The sequence below is a fragment of the Lepisosteus oculatus genome, chromosome 9, assembly GCF_040954835.1.
Source record: "Lepisosteus oculatus isolate fLepOcu1 chromosome 9, fLepOcu1.hap2, whole genome shotgun sequence".
NCBI lineage: Eukaryota > Metazoa > Chordata > Actinopteri > Semionotiformes > Lepisosteidae > Lepisosteus > Lepisosteus oculatus.
The window spans coordinates 29,125,538-29,141,525 of NC_090704.1; the positions used below are offsets into that span (position 1 = coordinate 29,125,538).

The following is a 15,988-nucleotide window of genomic DNA, read 5'->3' on the forward strand; positions in this document are numbered from 1 at the left end:
AGATATTCACTGCTAAAATGTTTAATTGAAAACCAGTCATCTAAATTGGCCCATGGACATGCTAAGCTAAACTATGTTTAGCATGTGTTTATGGTTAATTATGGCTTAACAAATGAACTTTGTTTCTCTTTGTCTGAATCTCTTTCCTTCATTTAAAGATAACAAACTGCTAAATAGTATATTTTCAGATGACAGTCACCTCGCACATCATTCCACCCTGAGCAAAACAATAATAAACACTGCAGAATCTCCAACTGGCAGTGAGCCAGGATCTGAGCTGAGGGCAGACAGACATTTTAAAACAGATATTGGAGGATAAAGAATTAGAGGAATTAATCTTGAACAAGCCTGCAGAAAACAGCATGTTCCCTCCCTCGGCTTGAAGGCTACAAACAAAAACAGCAAAGATCCGCATACAGGTACACTTCAGAAACACATTACAATATAGCTCAGCAAATGACAGAAATGTACAGTTCCAGAGTTTCTGACCAAATTATTTGAGAACAATTCTAATCTCATTGCTAAAGGGAACACCAAGAGAATAAGGAATGGCACAAAGCTCCCAAATCGTATTGCCCATAATGGATGCCTAGTAGAATTGCTAATCGAAATAATTCGGCACTGACTGAACCAACTACAAGATCTCATGTAGCATCACTGGGGCACAACACTAGTATTATAATGGTGACTTGTGTTCACTAAAAGCTCCTCCCTGTTAGTGTAAACACATGATTTGCATGGTTCAGTACTGTTTCAGAAACTCATCCGCATCTAAATATTTACATTATGACAGGTTTTCAATTTCTAAAGAAGGGAATTAAAGTAGCTTGTTTAACTGTTCCAGGATACTGCTGTTAGGACACTACTGCATGTGGAACTAGCACACTTTTAAATGAAATGATGGCCAGGCATTAAATTGTAAACGTCCTTGTTCAAGATAGTAACACAATAAGAGAATAACTACTGAAGCTCAATTTGTATCATGGCAAGAGTCAGAAAAAAAGAAAAAAAATGCACAGCAAAGTTGCTGTAACGGATATGAATGCCTTAGGTCTGTGTTGCACAGCCAAAGTCTAAAGGTCTCCACCACTCTAGGATTGGTAGATAATGCTAGACTGACATCTAACTGGGCCACAGACTTAAAAACAGCATGTGGTAACCTAGTGTGGCTCCCCTATGATAACACAATGATAACATTTCTTTCACCTAAGTAAAAGTTCTATAAAAGAATGATCAACTCTCAGAATTTGGCAATGGCAAATACTGCCTCCCTTGAATATGCATTTAATGACCTTTTTATCTATAAGTTAAGGACTACTGTATTACAACAACATAGATAATGAATACTCAGCCCTGTGAGTTCATGTGCCTCAGGAATCAGGCCTAAATGTCATGTCTGCTGGCTGCACTGCCCAGCTGTGAGAAGGGCTGCAGGCAGCCAATTACTCTGTCAAACAGAACACAGCCACCGTCTATATGGTTTTCCCAGCAATCCTTCAATATCCAACTGGCAACTGTTGACGTGTCTGACTACATGCTCACAGCTGAGGCAGGGTGAACATGACTGCAGTCCACAGCTGCACCACAGGAAGCTTAAAGAAAGAACAAAACCCTAAACTATAAAGACCTTCAACACAATACCACTACAACAAAATCACTGCCACAAAAAGGTGGAAGCACAGATACAACTGCATCTGGTAGCTTTGACAGTAATGCAGAAGGTTAATATTTATGCTATTGGTGCAGGACAATTTTCTCATGAAGAGAAAAGGTGACAGTCTGTCTAGTTTAACATGGCAGAGTGTGGGGAATAAAGCTTGATAAATGGACTTGATGGCTGATATCGTGCCACCAGAAAGTATTCCATTACTGTCTGGCAGCAAAAACAACAGATGTCTTGGGGATTTAATGTATTAAATGTAGAAATAGACTATTCATTCATCCATCTTCTAACGGCTTCATCCAATTCGGGATGGGGTGGAGTGGGAGCCTGTCCTAACAAGCAATGGGCTTACACCAGTCCATCGCAGGTCACACACTGATACAGGCACACACACAGCAACATTAGAGCCAAGTTCAACAGAAACCAATTAGTCCAACCCCTGGACTGTAGGAAGAAACTGGAGCACCTGGCGAGAATGGACAAAAATATAAAAAACCCATGCAGTTAGCGCCCCAGGTCCGGAACGGAAACAGGGCCCCAATGCTGCAAGGCAGCAATGTTAACTACTGCATCACTGTGGCACCTGGCAACACACTACAAAGACCCAAATTACACAAGATAAAAAATTCTATCAGCTGCCACTACAGTGAAACTTTCAGAGGACCACTTAAAAGGTTATTAGGCGGTCAACACCTGCTTTCCTAAGTACTCAATCCTAAACATTTATAAGATTTTCAATACAATATATATTGGACTAAACCAACGGCAGGAATAAAATTTGAATACTATCAGGCTGCAGACCTTTATGGATTTTCCTCTTTGGGTATCAAACAGGAAATCTAGCAAAGATTCAAAATCTTCTAAAGCTTTTCTACCTTCCAAGTGCTTTTTTTCTCCCAATAATCATTCCACTTGTAGACTTGTAGAAAGGTGCAAGGTGGTTGAAGCTGATACCTTGGCGTCCCTCACAAAACAGCTGGACCAGATCCTCAGATCAATAAGGCATTAACTACCAAACGTGCCAGATGGGCCAAATGACCTCCTCTCATTTGTGAAAATTTCTAATGTTCTTATGCCCAATGATAATAATACCAAGACTACAGATCTCACTCATTCCGAAATGAAAAAGAATGAAGTTAAGCGGGCTCTGTATAGTGCAACTGAAGGAAGGTTATAACGAAAACATTTTAAATGGTTAACTATAATTTTCAAGCTCATTCTTTATAATTTTTAAGCTCACATCAGCAAGACTACCTCTAATTACAGAACAGAGCCTAACAGTTAAAACAAGAAACGGTATCTCACATTATTTCTTGTTTCTGAGTTTTTGGAAAACTTCCCCACATGCCAACAACTATAGCACAGTGCCGAAAAAAAGAGGTTCTGAAGTTTGTTTTCAAGAAAACTAAGTGCTATAATTAGCGCTAATGCATAAAACTTCTGCTTCCTAAGAGGGTTTTTATATGTTGATTTGCCATACCATTAACTTTGATTTTCCATTTCCATGCCAGAATGACTGAGATGCACGATTCTGAAATTGTCTATTATAAAATTAGCACTACAGGTCATGCCTACCCACTTTGGAAAAGGGAAGTCCCTAGTCTGTCTTTTTCTTCCAGTCTGTGCAAATTTATTAATCCATCCATTTTAGCTGCTTAGTCCAATCTCAGGGTCCCGGTGGCCACAGGCACAAGGCAGGGTGCAACCGGGACACCCATCAATTGCAGGACAGACAGACACAGACATACACACACTCACACCAGGGCCAGTTTTCCCAGAAGCCAATTAACCTATGTCCGTATGTCTTCGGACTGTGGGAGGAAACCGGAGCACCTGCAAACTCCATGGGGAGAACACAGCAGCCCAGGTCTGGAATTGAACCTGGGGCCCCAGCAACTGCAAGGCAGTAATGATAAAACTACGCCGTTGTCCCATCCATTATACGTGTAATCTTCCACCACAGTGTGCTTTTCTGCTAACCAACACAATTAAGCTTCGTTCTTAACCTGAGCTATTTAAGTAATTTGCTGTAATAGCAGGGATGTGTGCATGCTTTTAAATTATAAACACACAAAAAAAACTTAACAACAGCAAATGCTTTCTAAGTTATTAACTCAAAGCTGGCAACGGATGGCATTCAAGACCATAAGCATTTTCAAGAATTACAAAACCACCACAATGTGTGCCATTTACAGTTCACAAAGCAAAGCAAAAAATCTTAACAGAGAAAAAAGAAGCACTGATGAAGGTCTCTGGTAGAACCTTCAGCTTTCCTCGCTACAACAGAACGAGAATTTTCTATACTGCAGGGTATGAGTTTTTTCTTTTCTCAAACTTATTTCTAAATATTTTACAATGATTATTTTACAAACTAAACCAGCAAACAAAGCCCTGAACAGGATGTCACAAAGCTGAAGGCACTCCTCCAGCTGCAGCTGGGTAATACTGACTTCCTTCAGACTTTAGTAAAGGAATCAAGTGATCATCCATCCACTGCATTTAGCAGGATTGTTCATGGCTGCTCAACAGAAAGCCATTAGAAAATAAGAATATAGAAAAGTTACAAGTGAGAGGAGGTCATTCGGTCCATTTAACCCATTTATCATGAGCTGACTGCTTTGAACACCTTACCCATTTCTTGAAGAAAGCTAGGATATCAGTTTGAACATGACACGTTAAAAACTGACTCCTGTTCCCATACTGCATAGTTCTCTTATTTCATATCTTCTCTATATGCTTATAAACACACACACATTAGGTATGAGAAATCAAGTATCTGAAAAACCCTTTTCATAAAAAGACAATAACAGCCTCTCGCATTGTCTAGAAAATGATTTTGCAATAAAATGGAGAAAGAAGATAAACTGGAGACATGGCAGGAAACCTGAGACGCTACTGGTTTGAAAATGTACTTGTTTTAAAAAGGTCTAAAGTACTCTAACCCCCCCCCACCCAACACATTACACCACACCCAACTCACACAGCCTTGAAAACGGCCGAAGAGTTTAAGTACCAGAACCTGTTCTAGGCCCTTGGCCTGTTTTAATACAGGCATTTTCCCTCTCCATGCAATATTTCCGCCTCAGCAAATCAGCTGATAAACCCACAACATACAAGCATGCAGCGTCAGCAAATGTCCCAATCTCATCTATAAAGCCTGTCCCTTACAGTTGTTCTAGCTCTCCCTGCTACCCCAGTCTAAATAAAATCTAATAACTTCAATCTTACCCCTGCTTCCTACATTGGTCCCCACACACACCAGAACGACAGCCCTGTCTCTTTAATATTTCCAGTAATATAGTACTTACAACACACAAATCTTTCAGTGACATGCCTCAGCAGGCATTGCAGGCCTGATTAGAATCGTGTTTCCCTTCTGTCCCAACAGCAAAGCACAATTTTTCCTTTCTCGACAGATTACGACTAATCCAATCATTTGCAATCTGTACACGGAGAAATTTAAAGAAAAATCCACACACAGAAAACTGTAATCCAGGACCCTGCCCGAGAAGAAGCGGACACTTCCTTAAAAAAAGAAAAGCATTGCCCTCAGAAAGTGACACACATCAACAACTGCTCTCATTGGATAAGGAGGCCAGACAGATGAGTAACAGCTAAAGCAAGCTCTGCTCTGATTTGCTTTTGGTCACATGCTTTCCCCACCTCATGTAGTGGATTTTCTGATAGATACATGTACTCACAGTTGTGCAGAATGAAAGAGAGACAGAGAAAGAGGGCTTGCTTATACATGCAACAGAATTAGCAAGCAGATCAGTGAATAAACACCTTCTGCATAATCAAGTAAGGAATGTAATCGCACAGTTAAAAGGAATCGGTGTGCCATCATCAAATGCCTTCTTGTTAGCAAATCATTAAACAACTCACTCACATTCTGACTCACTTCCTCCTATTCTCAATATTCTGTGATGAACTCCTAACCCTGTCCTCCTATGAGACAAACAAGGGGCTGGGCTGTTCTATCTGCACACAGTGACTCAGCGCAGAATGAAAATGTTCATAATAAGAAAAAAATTTACAGCAACCCCTTTTAAACTTCTCACACTTCTCAGATCTGTGCAAGTTCCAAGAAAGAATGAGAGGCACATTCGTAACAAAATATTTCCACTAATTAAACTTGCTAAAAGAGGGTTAAGAGCTATTTGGCACAAGCAAATTCAGCACTAACAAAAAGAAAACAATCCGATTTATCTTTAAGGTACATAAAATAGCAGCTGAAAACTCCTGCCCTGGCCCTCTATCTGAAAGATGGTTGGATTATATTTCTCTTTAACTGTATAATCTTTATCGTCTCTTGGAAATGTGCTCTGACATAGAGATATGTGAGATACACAGAGATATGAAAATAACATATCTCACATAATGTAAGAAATATCTTTAAAATAATTGGCCAACAAATTTTTGACAGAATGTGAAGCTGCCATTTCTATGCTGAAGGAACATTTCTTAAAACCACAGACTTTCCTCTATGATTCTGAGACCTAAGCATTATAACATTAATAAGAAGGCACCAAATACTAAATGATTAAGAACCATATCTGAAAGAGGCAAGAGGTATTTATTGGTACACTCCTAAACTGCAAATCTTTCTCACACAAGTTTTGTAATGCAGATAGGAAGGAAACTGTACAGAAAACAATTTCTGTGGCACTTAAGAACAAAACAGTTCTCTGTTGAGAAAATTGGGGATTAAAAGTAACAAGCAAAATGCAGTTTAGCTGGGCAGTGATACTGCATTTCTTTGCCTTTACCATTTGCCTTTTCTGCTGTCTTTCTTTGTCAGCTGTTTAACCTCGTCTGTGAATGATCTTGTCTTGATAATCGATTAGATTCAAATGTTTAGCTACCCTGAAAACAAATCTATCAATCAGTTCTTTCTCGGAAGGTTTTCAGGAGCACAAATCCTGAAAGCCTTCTGAAAAACAGGAACTTTCAGATGCTGACATGAGATTCCAAAGTAAAAAAACTTTTTTTTAGCTTTTAATACACCTACTTGCTTGATTCCCTGTCTTGTCACCTCAGCATTGGGAACCTGTGAATTATGGGAGAGATCTCGCTTTTGGCAGAAACTAAGCGGTCTAGCTCCATCAATCTCAAAGACTTGTTCCGCTGCCAGACTCTATCTTCTGATTTACAGTCTGCCAATTCTGGTTCCTTACGTAGTTTAAAGACACTTTATGGATCATTAGGCCTTCTGATGCTTATCCCCGCAACAATGCAATGAATCCTCCCAAGACCTCAATCTATTTTTAAATCATGCTATATTTCTATACTATGACCTTTCTTGGTGTCCGGTTTTATTTTGTCTTTTTACATTTTCTTCATGGTGTGATATTAATATCACATACAGCAGAGGTTTTGGACCTGGGAGAGAGATGATGTTGAATGTATCGCACCAATGAAGCCATAAGTGAAGCACACTGTAGATTACATTCGGCGTCACAGCTCAGCCAGAATGAGCTATGGAAAAGCGACTTTTCTAGATGAAGGTTGTATATTAAGGGCAAACAAATCCCTACAGAATTTAAGGAGATAGGAATTTGTAATGTCATTAAGCATTTTTGAAATAATTTTAAAAATACACTTTTGTCTGTGAGTGGAGGTCCCCAGTCAGCTATTTTACAACCCAGGTGCTTAGGGCAGTTTAACCAAGCCATCATAGAGACCCCAAGCGAGAAAAATGGTACAGAGTTAATTGGCACACTCCACAGACCACACTCATAAAACACTTTCTGCTTACGTTTACTACCCTTTCCTAATGGTAAAATACTAATACATAAAATGTGATCCTTTATAACAATATGCTTCTGTTTTCTTTATTTAAATAAACAACTCGGGACCATCAGATTTTAAAACTGGGTCTCATTTTCTTTTTTTGCTTTCCTCCTGTGTTCAACAAGACATGCATTTCACCGAGTTTTGTTTTCTCCTTCCTGAAAAACTGCACAAACACATATCCTTTCCCAGCATTACACAAATTAACATATGAGCAAGAGTAACCAAATTCTTCAAACATAAAGAATACGAAGAGGACAGTGGTATCATCTTCTATGTTTAGCTGCTAGTAGCTAACTGATCTGAGGATTTCATTATACATTTCCTGAAGTAACTCAACTCCATCTTAAGAACACGTCCAGATATCACTTTTTAGGCTCCTAAACCTAGATGGAAACCCTTCAGTTCTCAGCCTTAAATGCATTTCCTCTTCATTTCCACTAGTGTGCAAAACAGGTAATGCACTGTAAAATCCATTAAAAGCAGCACTATAAAGACATTAAGCCTGGAAGGTAGGAGATGAAATTCTTTACCCTCAGTTGGAGCGTGTGCCGCAGAATAGTGCCCTCTAAGGCATGAATCCACTTTTCCCTCTCGTCTGCATCACGGGCTAGAAAGAAAGAAAAAACAAACACAACCCAGCCAGATCAGAAGCCATATAGGAAAAAATACACTGTTTAGTTTAAAGAACGAATTAGAGAAGCCCATTCAGAACATCTTACTCAACTGGTTACAGCTTATTTGCAATATCCTTTTTCACAGTGCAATGGCCAAAACTGGTGTTTTGTAAACGAGGGTTACACTGGAACTGATATGTTCTTTCACAGCACTTTGTTTCACCACTTCTGCAGATTCGTATTTGTGTCACAGGAAGCAAAACTGTGCTATGTCCAGTGAAACCTATGGCTACGCACCTGATTAAAAATGTCACTACACATTAAAAAGATTGGGTGAGAGTCAGGGGTGGTGAAGAGCTTGTGTGTGAAGAGGAATCTATCGCATGCCAGTAACACAGATCTCATTTTGACACACTAATTAAGGCATATTGGGTCTTCTGTTGTCTTGCGAATCTTGGTTCTGTGTACCTGAACGTCCTTACAGTGACTTTAAATGACCTTTCATTTCTGGCTACATCTTTCTTTGAAAGTAAATTGTTTTGGCTGTAATAATCCCTGGATTTCTCTCATCCCGTTCAAAAACGTTTATCGCTAGGGATCTCTGAGCAGTCCCCACCTTAGGGCAACACTTGGTAGACATTTAATATGGAAAAGTGCAAAAACGTACTACTAAAGTTGTACAACGCATTAATAAGATAATAATCTCATTTAGAATACTGAGCCTTTTTTGTAATTATGCTATAAAAATATATTTCTGTTCTAGAAATATCAATTAACAGAATTTCTCTTCCAGAGGAGAGCAATCAGATATTTTCCCAAATGTAAAGGGATTCTTTACACTGACAGGCTAAAAGAACTAAACCTTTTTAGTTTTGAATACAGAAGAACACGATTCTTCTTACTTGATTCAAGTTTTCAAAATTGTCCAAGGTATTGCCAAAGTTGACAGAGGAGACTTCTTCAGGATCAAGAGTAATAGACAAACCAAGAGGGGACAAAAGTTGGTAAAGGGAAAAGCATTTAAAAATGAGAACGGAAAGCACTTCTTTACACAAACAATTTAGGGAACATGGAATCAGCAGCCCAGTCAGGTCGTTAAAGCCAGTATCTTGAATTCTTTCAAAAAAAGTTCAAGTAGGCAGCTGCGTCAGCATGCGTAGGCTGCAAAGGAACAAGTAAAGATTTATTCCATGCTGAAAAGAGAAGGAAAAAACGTTTCGGCTGTGAAGCCTTCCTCGAAGAAACCTTTACTTGTTCTTTAAAAAAACAACTAATGAGATCTTTGCACCTACAGTAGGTAGGCTAAATAATCTGTTATCCAAACGTCTTTGTTTAATTAAGATGAGTTTCAGCAGAAAGACAGTCATCATTTTACATGCCTAACAGAATATCCATGTACGACTACCTGATATGGGAAAACTGATGGTATGTTCCTTCTGTTGTTTGATTATTATTCTCCAACAATATGCGATTTTTCCAGGATCTGTTAAAAATTATGAATACTCTAGTTCAGGGGGGTCAAACCCTATCCTGGACAGCTACAATCCAGCATGTTTTATAGGTGACTCTTGAATTATCAGTTACAACAGACATGTGCGTTTTGATCAGTTTAGTAAATTAATGGGTTCCTTGGTGTCAGGAATGTCCTCCTGTGTGCCTTGAGAGCTAAGAGATGTTGGTGTTTCCATTCCAAAGTTTCAAATTTGACTCTTCAATTTTCAGATGTGACGATCTGCTCATAAGCATCCCTCATTGAGCTCCAGCATTTCCTTTAAATGGAAATCCTGAGTCATGGGGATTTTTCTGGAATCCGCTGTTGCCAGACCTCCTTTTCTACATTATCGTTATCATCCTCCCCCTGGAACACCCGACACCACGCCAACACATACTGTACACAAACGCCACACAGACCAGCACAGCTCTGCATAGCCTCCCTGCTCATGCTGAGACACAGCTGGGCTGCTTGCTGGAAGCTTCTGTTGTAAAACCCAGAGCTGCGTATCAGCAGAAACACCACACACAAACCTGTTGCAAGGGCTGAGCAGACAGCTTGTCAGTCTTACATGCAATGCTGATGTGAAGCCTGAGCAAGGCAAATAAAAGCAGGGTAAATAAATGGATGTAGAAGGGTTATGGTAAAGGTTACTTTAAATATTGTACTACATCTGAGTATTAATTCCTTCTGCAGAATAATCTAGTACAGTAGTGTGTAGTATGAACAAACTGCTCCTGTGTTATTAACTCAAACCACTGTATTTAAAAATCACAGCCCGGAAAGAAAATTACTGATCTTTTACTGACAAGCTGGAATGTCGAGGATAAAAAGTTATTCAAATTTTGAGATGTTGCTTTTTGTAATTTTCACAAATGGAACCATTACATTTTTAAACATCTTCCATCTAAATGTCTTCCACTGACACTGAAAGAAAAGCTAAGGCGCTAACAAAGTACACTACTCCTAACATATATTATGATGTCATTTTTTGCTGTACCGAAAAACCACGCGTTTCTTTCCACACGACACGATCTTTGCTTGTTCATTCTTTAATGCAATTAATACGCTGCCTGCACTCTAAACAAGCCCACCTGCAGTGTCTCTAAAAGCTGAAATAGAGTGGGGGGGAAAAGGCTGAAACAATCAGGCCAAGGAACAAAATATATAGTGCACCTCATTGCGCCAAGCAAAGAACTGCATTGGCGCACATTAATATTTAACCCAGAGGAAGAACGAGCTGATTAAAATGCAAAATACAGCTGAACCCAGAATGATGGATAGGTCAAAGCTCAGCAAAAGTGCAAAGCTTTCAAGGCATTAAGTGCCCCTATAGATCATGTAAAACTACTTCCAGCAAGAAAGAGCCATATAGCTCAACAACTACATCCTGAAAGAACATTTTAAAACTGCAAAGGGAGAGGACAGAGTGACTCAGTTAAAAATAGTGTATAAAACATCCAGGTCTGATGTTCCCTAATCACTAAACATTTCTGATATGTCATGTGCTGCAAAGGGAACTGAAAGAAAGAGAAAGTTGTTTTTCTCTTTTATTGAACAGTCAATTTGGAACAAATTCTAATCTATAATGACAACCTGAATCTGAATGAAACATGTTTCTCAAAAGTGCGCAAACTTCATGCCACCCGAGATCTGAATTCATGACTCTCCCTGGGTCTGGAGTTCTCTATGTCATACAACCCAAGGTAAATCAAAGATCTGCCTGAGATGACACCCAAACTTCAGCAACTTGTGGTGGGGAAAAGCAATGTGCAAGTGACTTGTCTTAACACAAAGTATGGCATATGTCTGCCTGTGTTACATTCAATCGACACCAGTTATAACACAGTACTGTTCACTCAATATCACATTCACTCAATATCAAATAATCAGACTAGACTGCGCCTCTTACAATCAAACCTTTTCAATGGAAGGCTTCAGAACTATCTTGCACATAGGGGCACTGAGTGGATCTGCTTTGCGCTATTATTGGAGTAACTAGCACTCGAGACTTTTAAAATTGACAGGAAACCAAACTCTGTCAACTCTAGGCTTCCTGGTCTGCTCCGTCCAGATGCAGTTATGATGTGTAATGCCCTTGCAGGGAAGGAGAGTTTAGAAATCAGGAGTAACAGGTCCCTTTTTCCCCACCAATAAGGATGGATGGCATATACCTTCTATTTAAAAGTAGGAGAGTATTCAGAAAATTAAATTACACTTTAATGTTTCCCTATTCACAGAAGGTAAATCATGTTATCTGGTCTGTTCTCAGCACTCTAGTCATTAAAGCACAAAAACTGCATTCTCCTGAGTCTGAGAAAAAAGAGCTTTTAAGTTCTAAGAAAGCTTTTACTCCCTTCATCAGGACTGAATTACACTGGACTGAGAATGGTTCAAGCAAAACACCAGATTGCATTTAAAATTAAAGTCTGCTACCATTACATATACAGTAAACCCTCAGTTTAAGGGACTTATGATTTTATGAAAGAAATTTCCAAAGGGGAATTTTGTCTTAAAAATCAGATAAACTGGATTTTCCCCATTGTAGCAGACAAAATAACCAAGCCTGTTGCCCGATAAAAGCTGTATCAAGCCTTGAGAACAGGTTCAATTAACTTGTAAAACTTGAGTAAAATAAAAAATGAAAGTATAAGAGTAGTAAAATACATTTACTGTAAAATATTGTTAAAATACATGTACCGGTCAGTGATTGCATTACAGTTTTACATTGTTTGAATAAGGTGCATACAACACAACACGCTTTATACAGTAAATGTAAAACAATTTCAGTACAGTACTGTACACTACAATTTGACAAATATGTTAGAAATCTCACCAAAATGCAAAAATGTCATTCATGATTTAATCGGACATCTTCCCCCCTATTAGTACATTATACCAAAGGTTTACTGTATCCAAATCTAATTTCACTCCCTGTTTCTTTTGTGGATTCTGGCACTCTATACCCAGTGGTATTAAAGTTGATTTTTGCCTTTTCATAATATCTGCAGTATGAAACAGCACTATTCTTAGTACTGTGGAAGTTATCTAAACAGAAATCCACTTGTGCATCGCTGGAGATAACTTGAAATACCTGTCATGACAAAAGGCACCATCATGAGATGGTCTCGTTGTGGAAGATGACTTTCAGTTTGCTAGAAGTGCTTGGGTCTGCCCAGTGAATATCCACTTTCACAGGCAGTATGTTTGCAACTGTCAGATAGCAGGTTTGTGATTTGCCAGACAGGTTGAAATTTGACTCAATCTTAATAATCATCATCATCATCTTTATATTTTCCCATTACGCATCTCAAGGCACTTTAAAATTTATCTGTGAATCCCGATAATGCACATTCAGTTGGTGCATCTAGTATAAATCTACTTAAAACCAGACAAAATAAAACCACACCTTAACTATAAAGCTATAACACTAAACAGCAATGTGACAGAACTGAGCTTTTTATTACATTAGCACTTCTTCTTGGTTGTAGTACAGAACAGTTTTACTCTCAATGTTTTCCTTTGTAATAATCCCTTTTAAAAGTCATCTACCCTCAGTTGAATAATTTGCACTAGCCCCGAGTGTTACTGTTTCAGTGTTGAAGAATGCTGTCCCCTAAAAACTCATGCAATAAGGGCTTTAGAAGCAACTGATTTTCTTCCTTAATTCACTGGAAGTTTCGAAGCAAAGGATTTTCAGCTACCTTACTATCCTTGGACTCTAAAGTAAGTGGAGTTTTCAGTAATTTTCTAAAATTATATATTTTGGTTGTGTTAGAAAGGTTATTTCAATAGTATCATTAGTCACTTCAGCAAATTTATTTTTAAAGTTTTTAGAAAACAGTGAAGAGCATGTTTTTCTCAATATAGCAAATATTGAATTATACAACTAATAAGAACACATTAGCAGTTTCTAATTAACATTATAAAATACTGGAAGCAAAAACCACTTACATATAACATTAATACAATCAGTGCATCTAGTATAACTATAGTACAAAAACAGTCCATAAAATCATGATAATAACTTAATTCAACTGCCTCGAACCAGACAGAAACACAGCTTACCAAAGAAGTTTTTCACAAGTCTTACAAATAAAGAGTGATTTTAATTAGTAGTAATCAATATTTATACTTTCGGGTGGAACAGTGGCACAGTAGTTAGCAATGCTGCTTCAGTGTGCTGCGGCCCTGGGTTCAATTGGGTTCAATTCCAGACCTGGGATGCTCTCCTTGTATTCGCATGAGTTTCCTCCGGGTGCCCTGCTTTACTCACACCGTCCAAAGACATGCTGGAAGGTGAACAGGCGTCCGGGAAAAACGGCCCTCGTGTTTAGTGTGTTTATGTCTGTGTGTGCGCTTCACAATGGATTGGCATCCCATCCAGGGTGTATCCTGATCTGCGCCCATTGCTTGCTGGGATAAGCTCCCCACTGACCCTGTATAGTATAAAGCTCTTAGAAAATAGATGGATGGGTAATTTATACTTCCTATGCTCTGGTGTTTTCTTTTAAACCGTCTACTTTCCTGTAAGTTATGGATTTAAGACAAGAATGCGTCTCAGTTCTCACTAACAATCATGTCTGCAGTGTAAATGGTTTAATTGACGTTTACAGATTTCTGCTGGAGAAGTATATTGCAGGCTCGTCTTTGAGGGGACTGTAATAACAGTCAACCTGCCACCAGACTCCTGTAAAGGCCTCAGTCACTTGCAAATAGTTTCCCTAGGAGTCAATTAGATAATTATATTACTGGGGAGGGTTTAGAAGCCAAGTTTTCACAGGGTTAATTAGAGGTGTCAGTGTGTAAGTGGGGTTTTCAAGGCATGCGTGGTGGCTGGGCTTTTTAGGAAGCAGTCTGGGATGACTGCTGTGGAATGCAGCAATAGAGAGGGGATTTTGCTGAGTCTTTGGTCTGCTACAGGGACTACATTTAGATGAATCCACCCTGGTCTAGAGTTGGTGTCAAATTACTAACTGGTCTTTTACAAGCAGTAAATATGTACCTTTCAGCTGACAAGTTAAACATGAACTGTGCACAAGTGAGCGCTCTTCTTTTTAACTAATCCTCTTCACTGTGAGGACAATTAGGCTGTCCAGTATTAACTTTTGACACCCACTTACTTATTGACACCAAAATCAAACCTTTAACCTCTCAACTGAAAATTCAGGAGATATACTCTGCATACCAAACAGTAATGCTTTAGTGTTACATGAAGTGAAGACTTCAGGACTTCAAGTTTGATGTTAACTGGCTTGGCTTGGGGGGTGATAGGAATTACACTTTCTTAAAAGGACACAGCTTTGCTGGGTAAAGTCACATTAATTTTATTAAGGCCCTGCCTTTAAAAAAAACAGCAGCAACAGTAATCCTTATTCATGCCACATTATAATTAACTTCTTCACGCCATATCTGAACATGTATTCTGTCTTATGTACAGTTTATTTCTGAAGAACAGTAAAAAGGGAAGAGAGAAAATCAAGGTGCTTTTTGGCAGCTGTTTTTTGTCCATAAATGGCTTCCATTAGAAGCAGAAAATGAAAGAATGAAACTTAACACAGCCACAGACAACAAATAATGAGAAAATTGAGCTTCTGTAGCTAAACAATTCTAAGTCACTAAACAGTAAAAGTAAACAGATACTGAATATCTGAAAAGGGGAACACCAATCCAACAGTCAAGCAAACTAGTTTTTTTTACAAATGAAACCTTTTCCAAACCCCACAGCTGACACCAGCTTCTCCCTTCCAGATATTTATTCTTTCTTATTATGACTAACTGCTGAGATGAGAAGTCATTTCGCACTTCAGCCCATTCAGATGTTAGTGAAATGTTATGGATTAGTTATACTCTTTTAAGAGACGTTAAGATGATTGCTTACACAGTATCTACCAATTGAAGAATTCAGCTCAGACTGTTACCCTCTAAGTGGCTCTTTCTTTAATGGTAATAGCACTCTCTAGTTGTTTCCATGCCCATCCTGGTCCTCTCAACCCCACCGTCTGCTGCTTTTCCTTCAACTGAGCTCTCGATTACTTAATCAAACTCTCAAATAGATTATAGATTAATCTAATTAAATAGATTAGATCTATTTAATAGTGATTGTGAGTTCAATTAAATCAGGGCTGAAGACCTTTTGGAGCCACTAACATGCAAACAAACCCCTTGCAAACTCCTGGTGAAAACAGTTTTTCCACAAGTGGTATTGCTGCTTCCCAACATCCGTGTGAACAGAACTGGAGCTTTGGATACCCTTGCTCTTATCCACAACACACTACTGTACACAATTTACCTGAGGAGCCATCTCTCCCCTTTTACCCGCAGGCCAGTTCTCAAATACATATTTCCATTTTCTCTTCTGAACCCTGGAAGGATCCTCCTATAATCCCATTTTGATTCCAGAAATAAATCCTGACTCAATGG

General features: G+C 38.8%; 1 protein-coding gene across 3 annotated transcripts in view; it reads right to left on the minus strand.

Annotated features, from left to right (window-relative positions):
* Positions 1-15,988, minus strand: part of osbpl9 (oxysterol binding protein-like 9) — a 66,653-nt gene that overhangs the window by 35,005 nt on the left and 15,660 nt on the right. For 2 of the 3 annotated variants that reach the window (XM_006635049.3, XM_006635048.3), the window contains exon 4: positions 7,990-8,066. In XM_006635049.3, the coding sequence (XP_006635112.1) occupies positions 7,990-8,066 (77 nt within the window). Of the gene's footprint in view, positions 1-4,971; positions 5,202-7,989; positions 8,067-15,988 lie in introns of those variants that run through there. The other variant, XM_015356542.2, reaches the window with a different exon arrangement.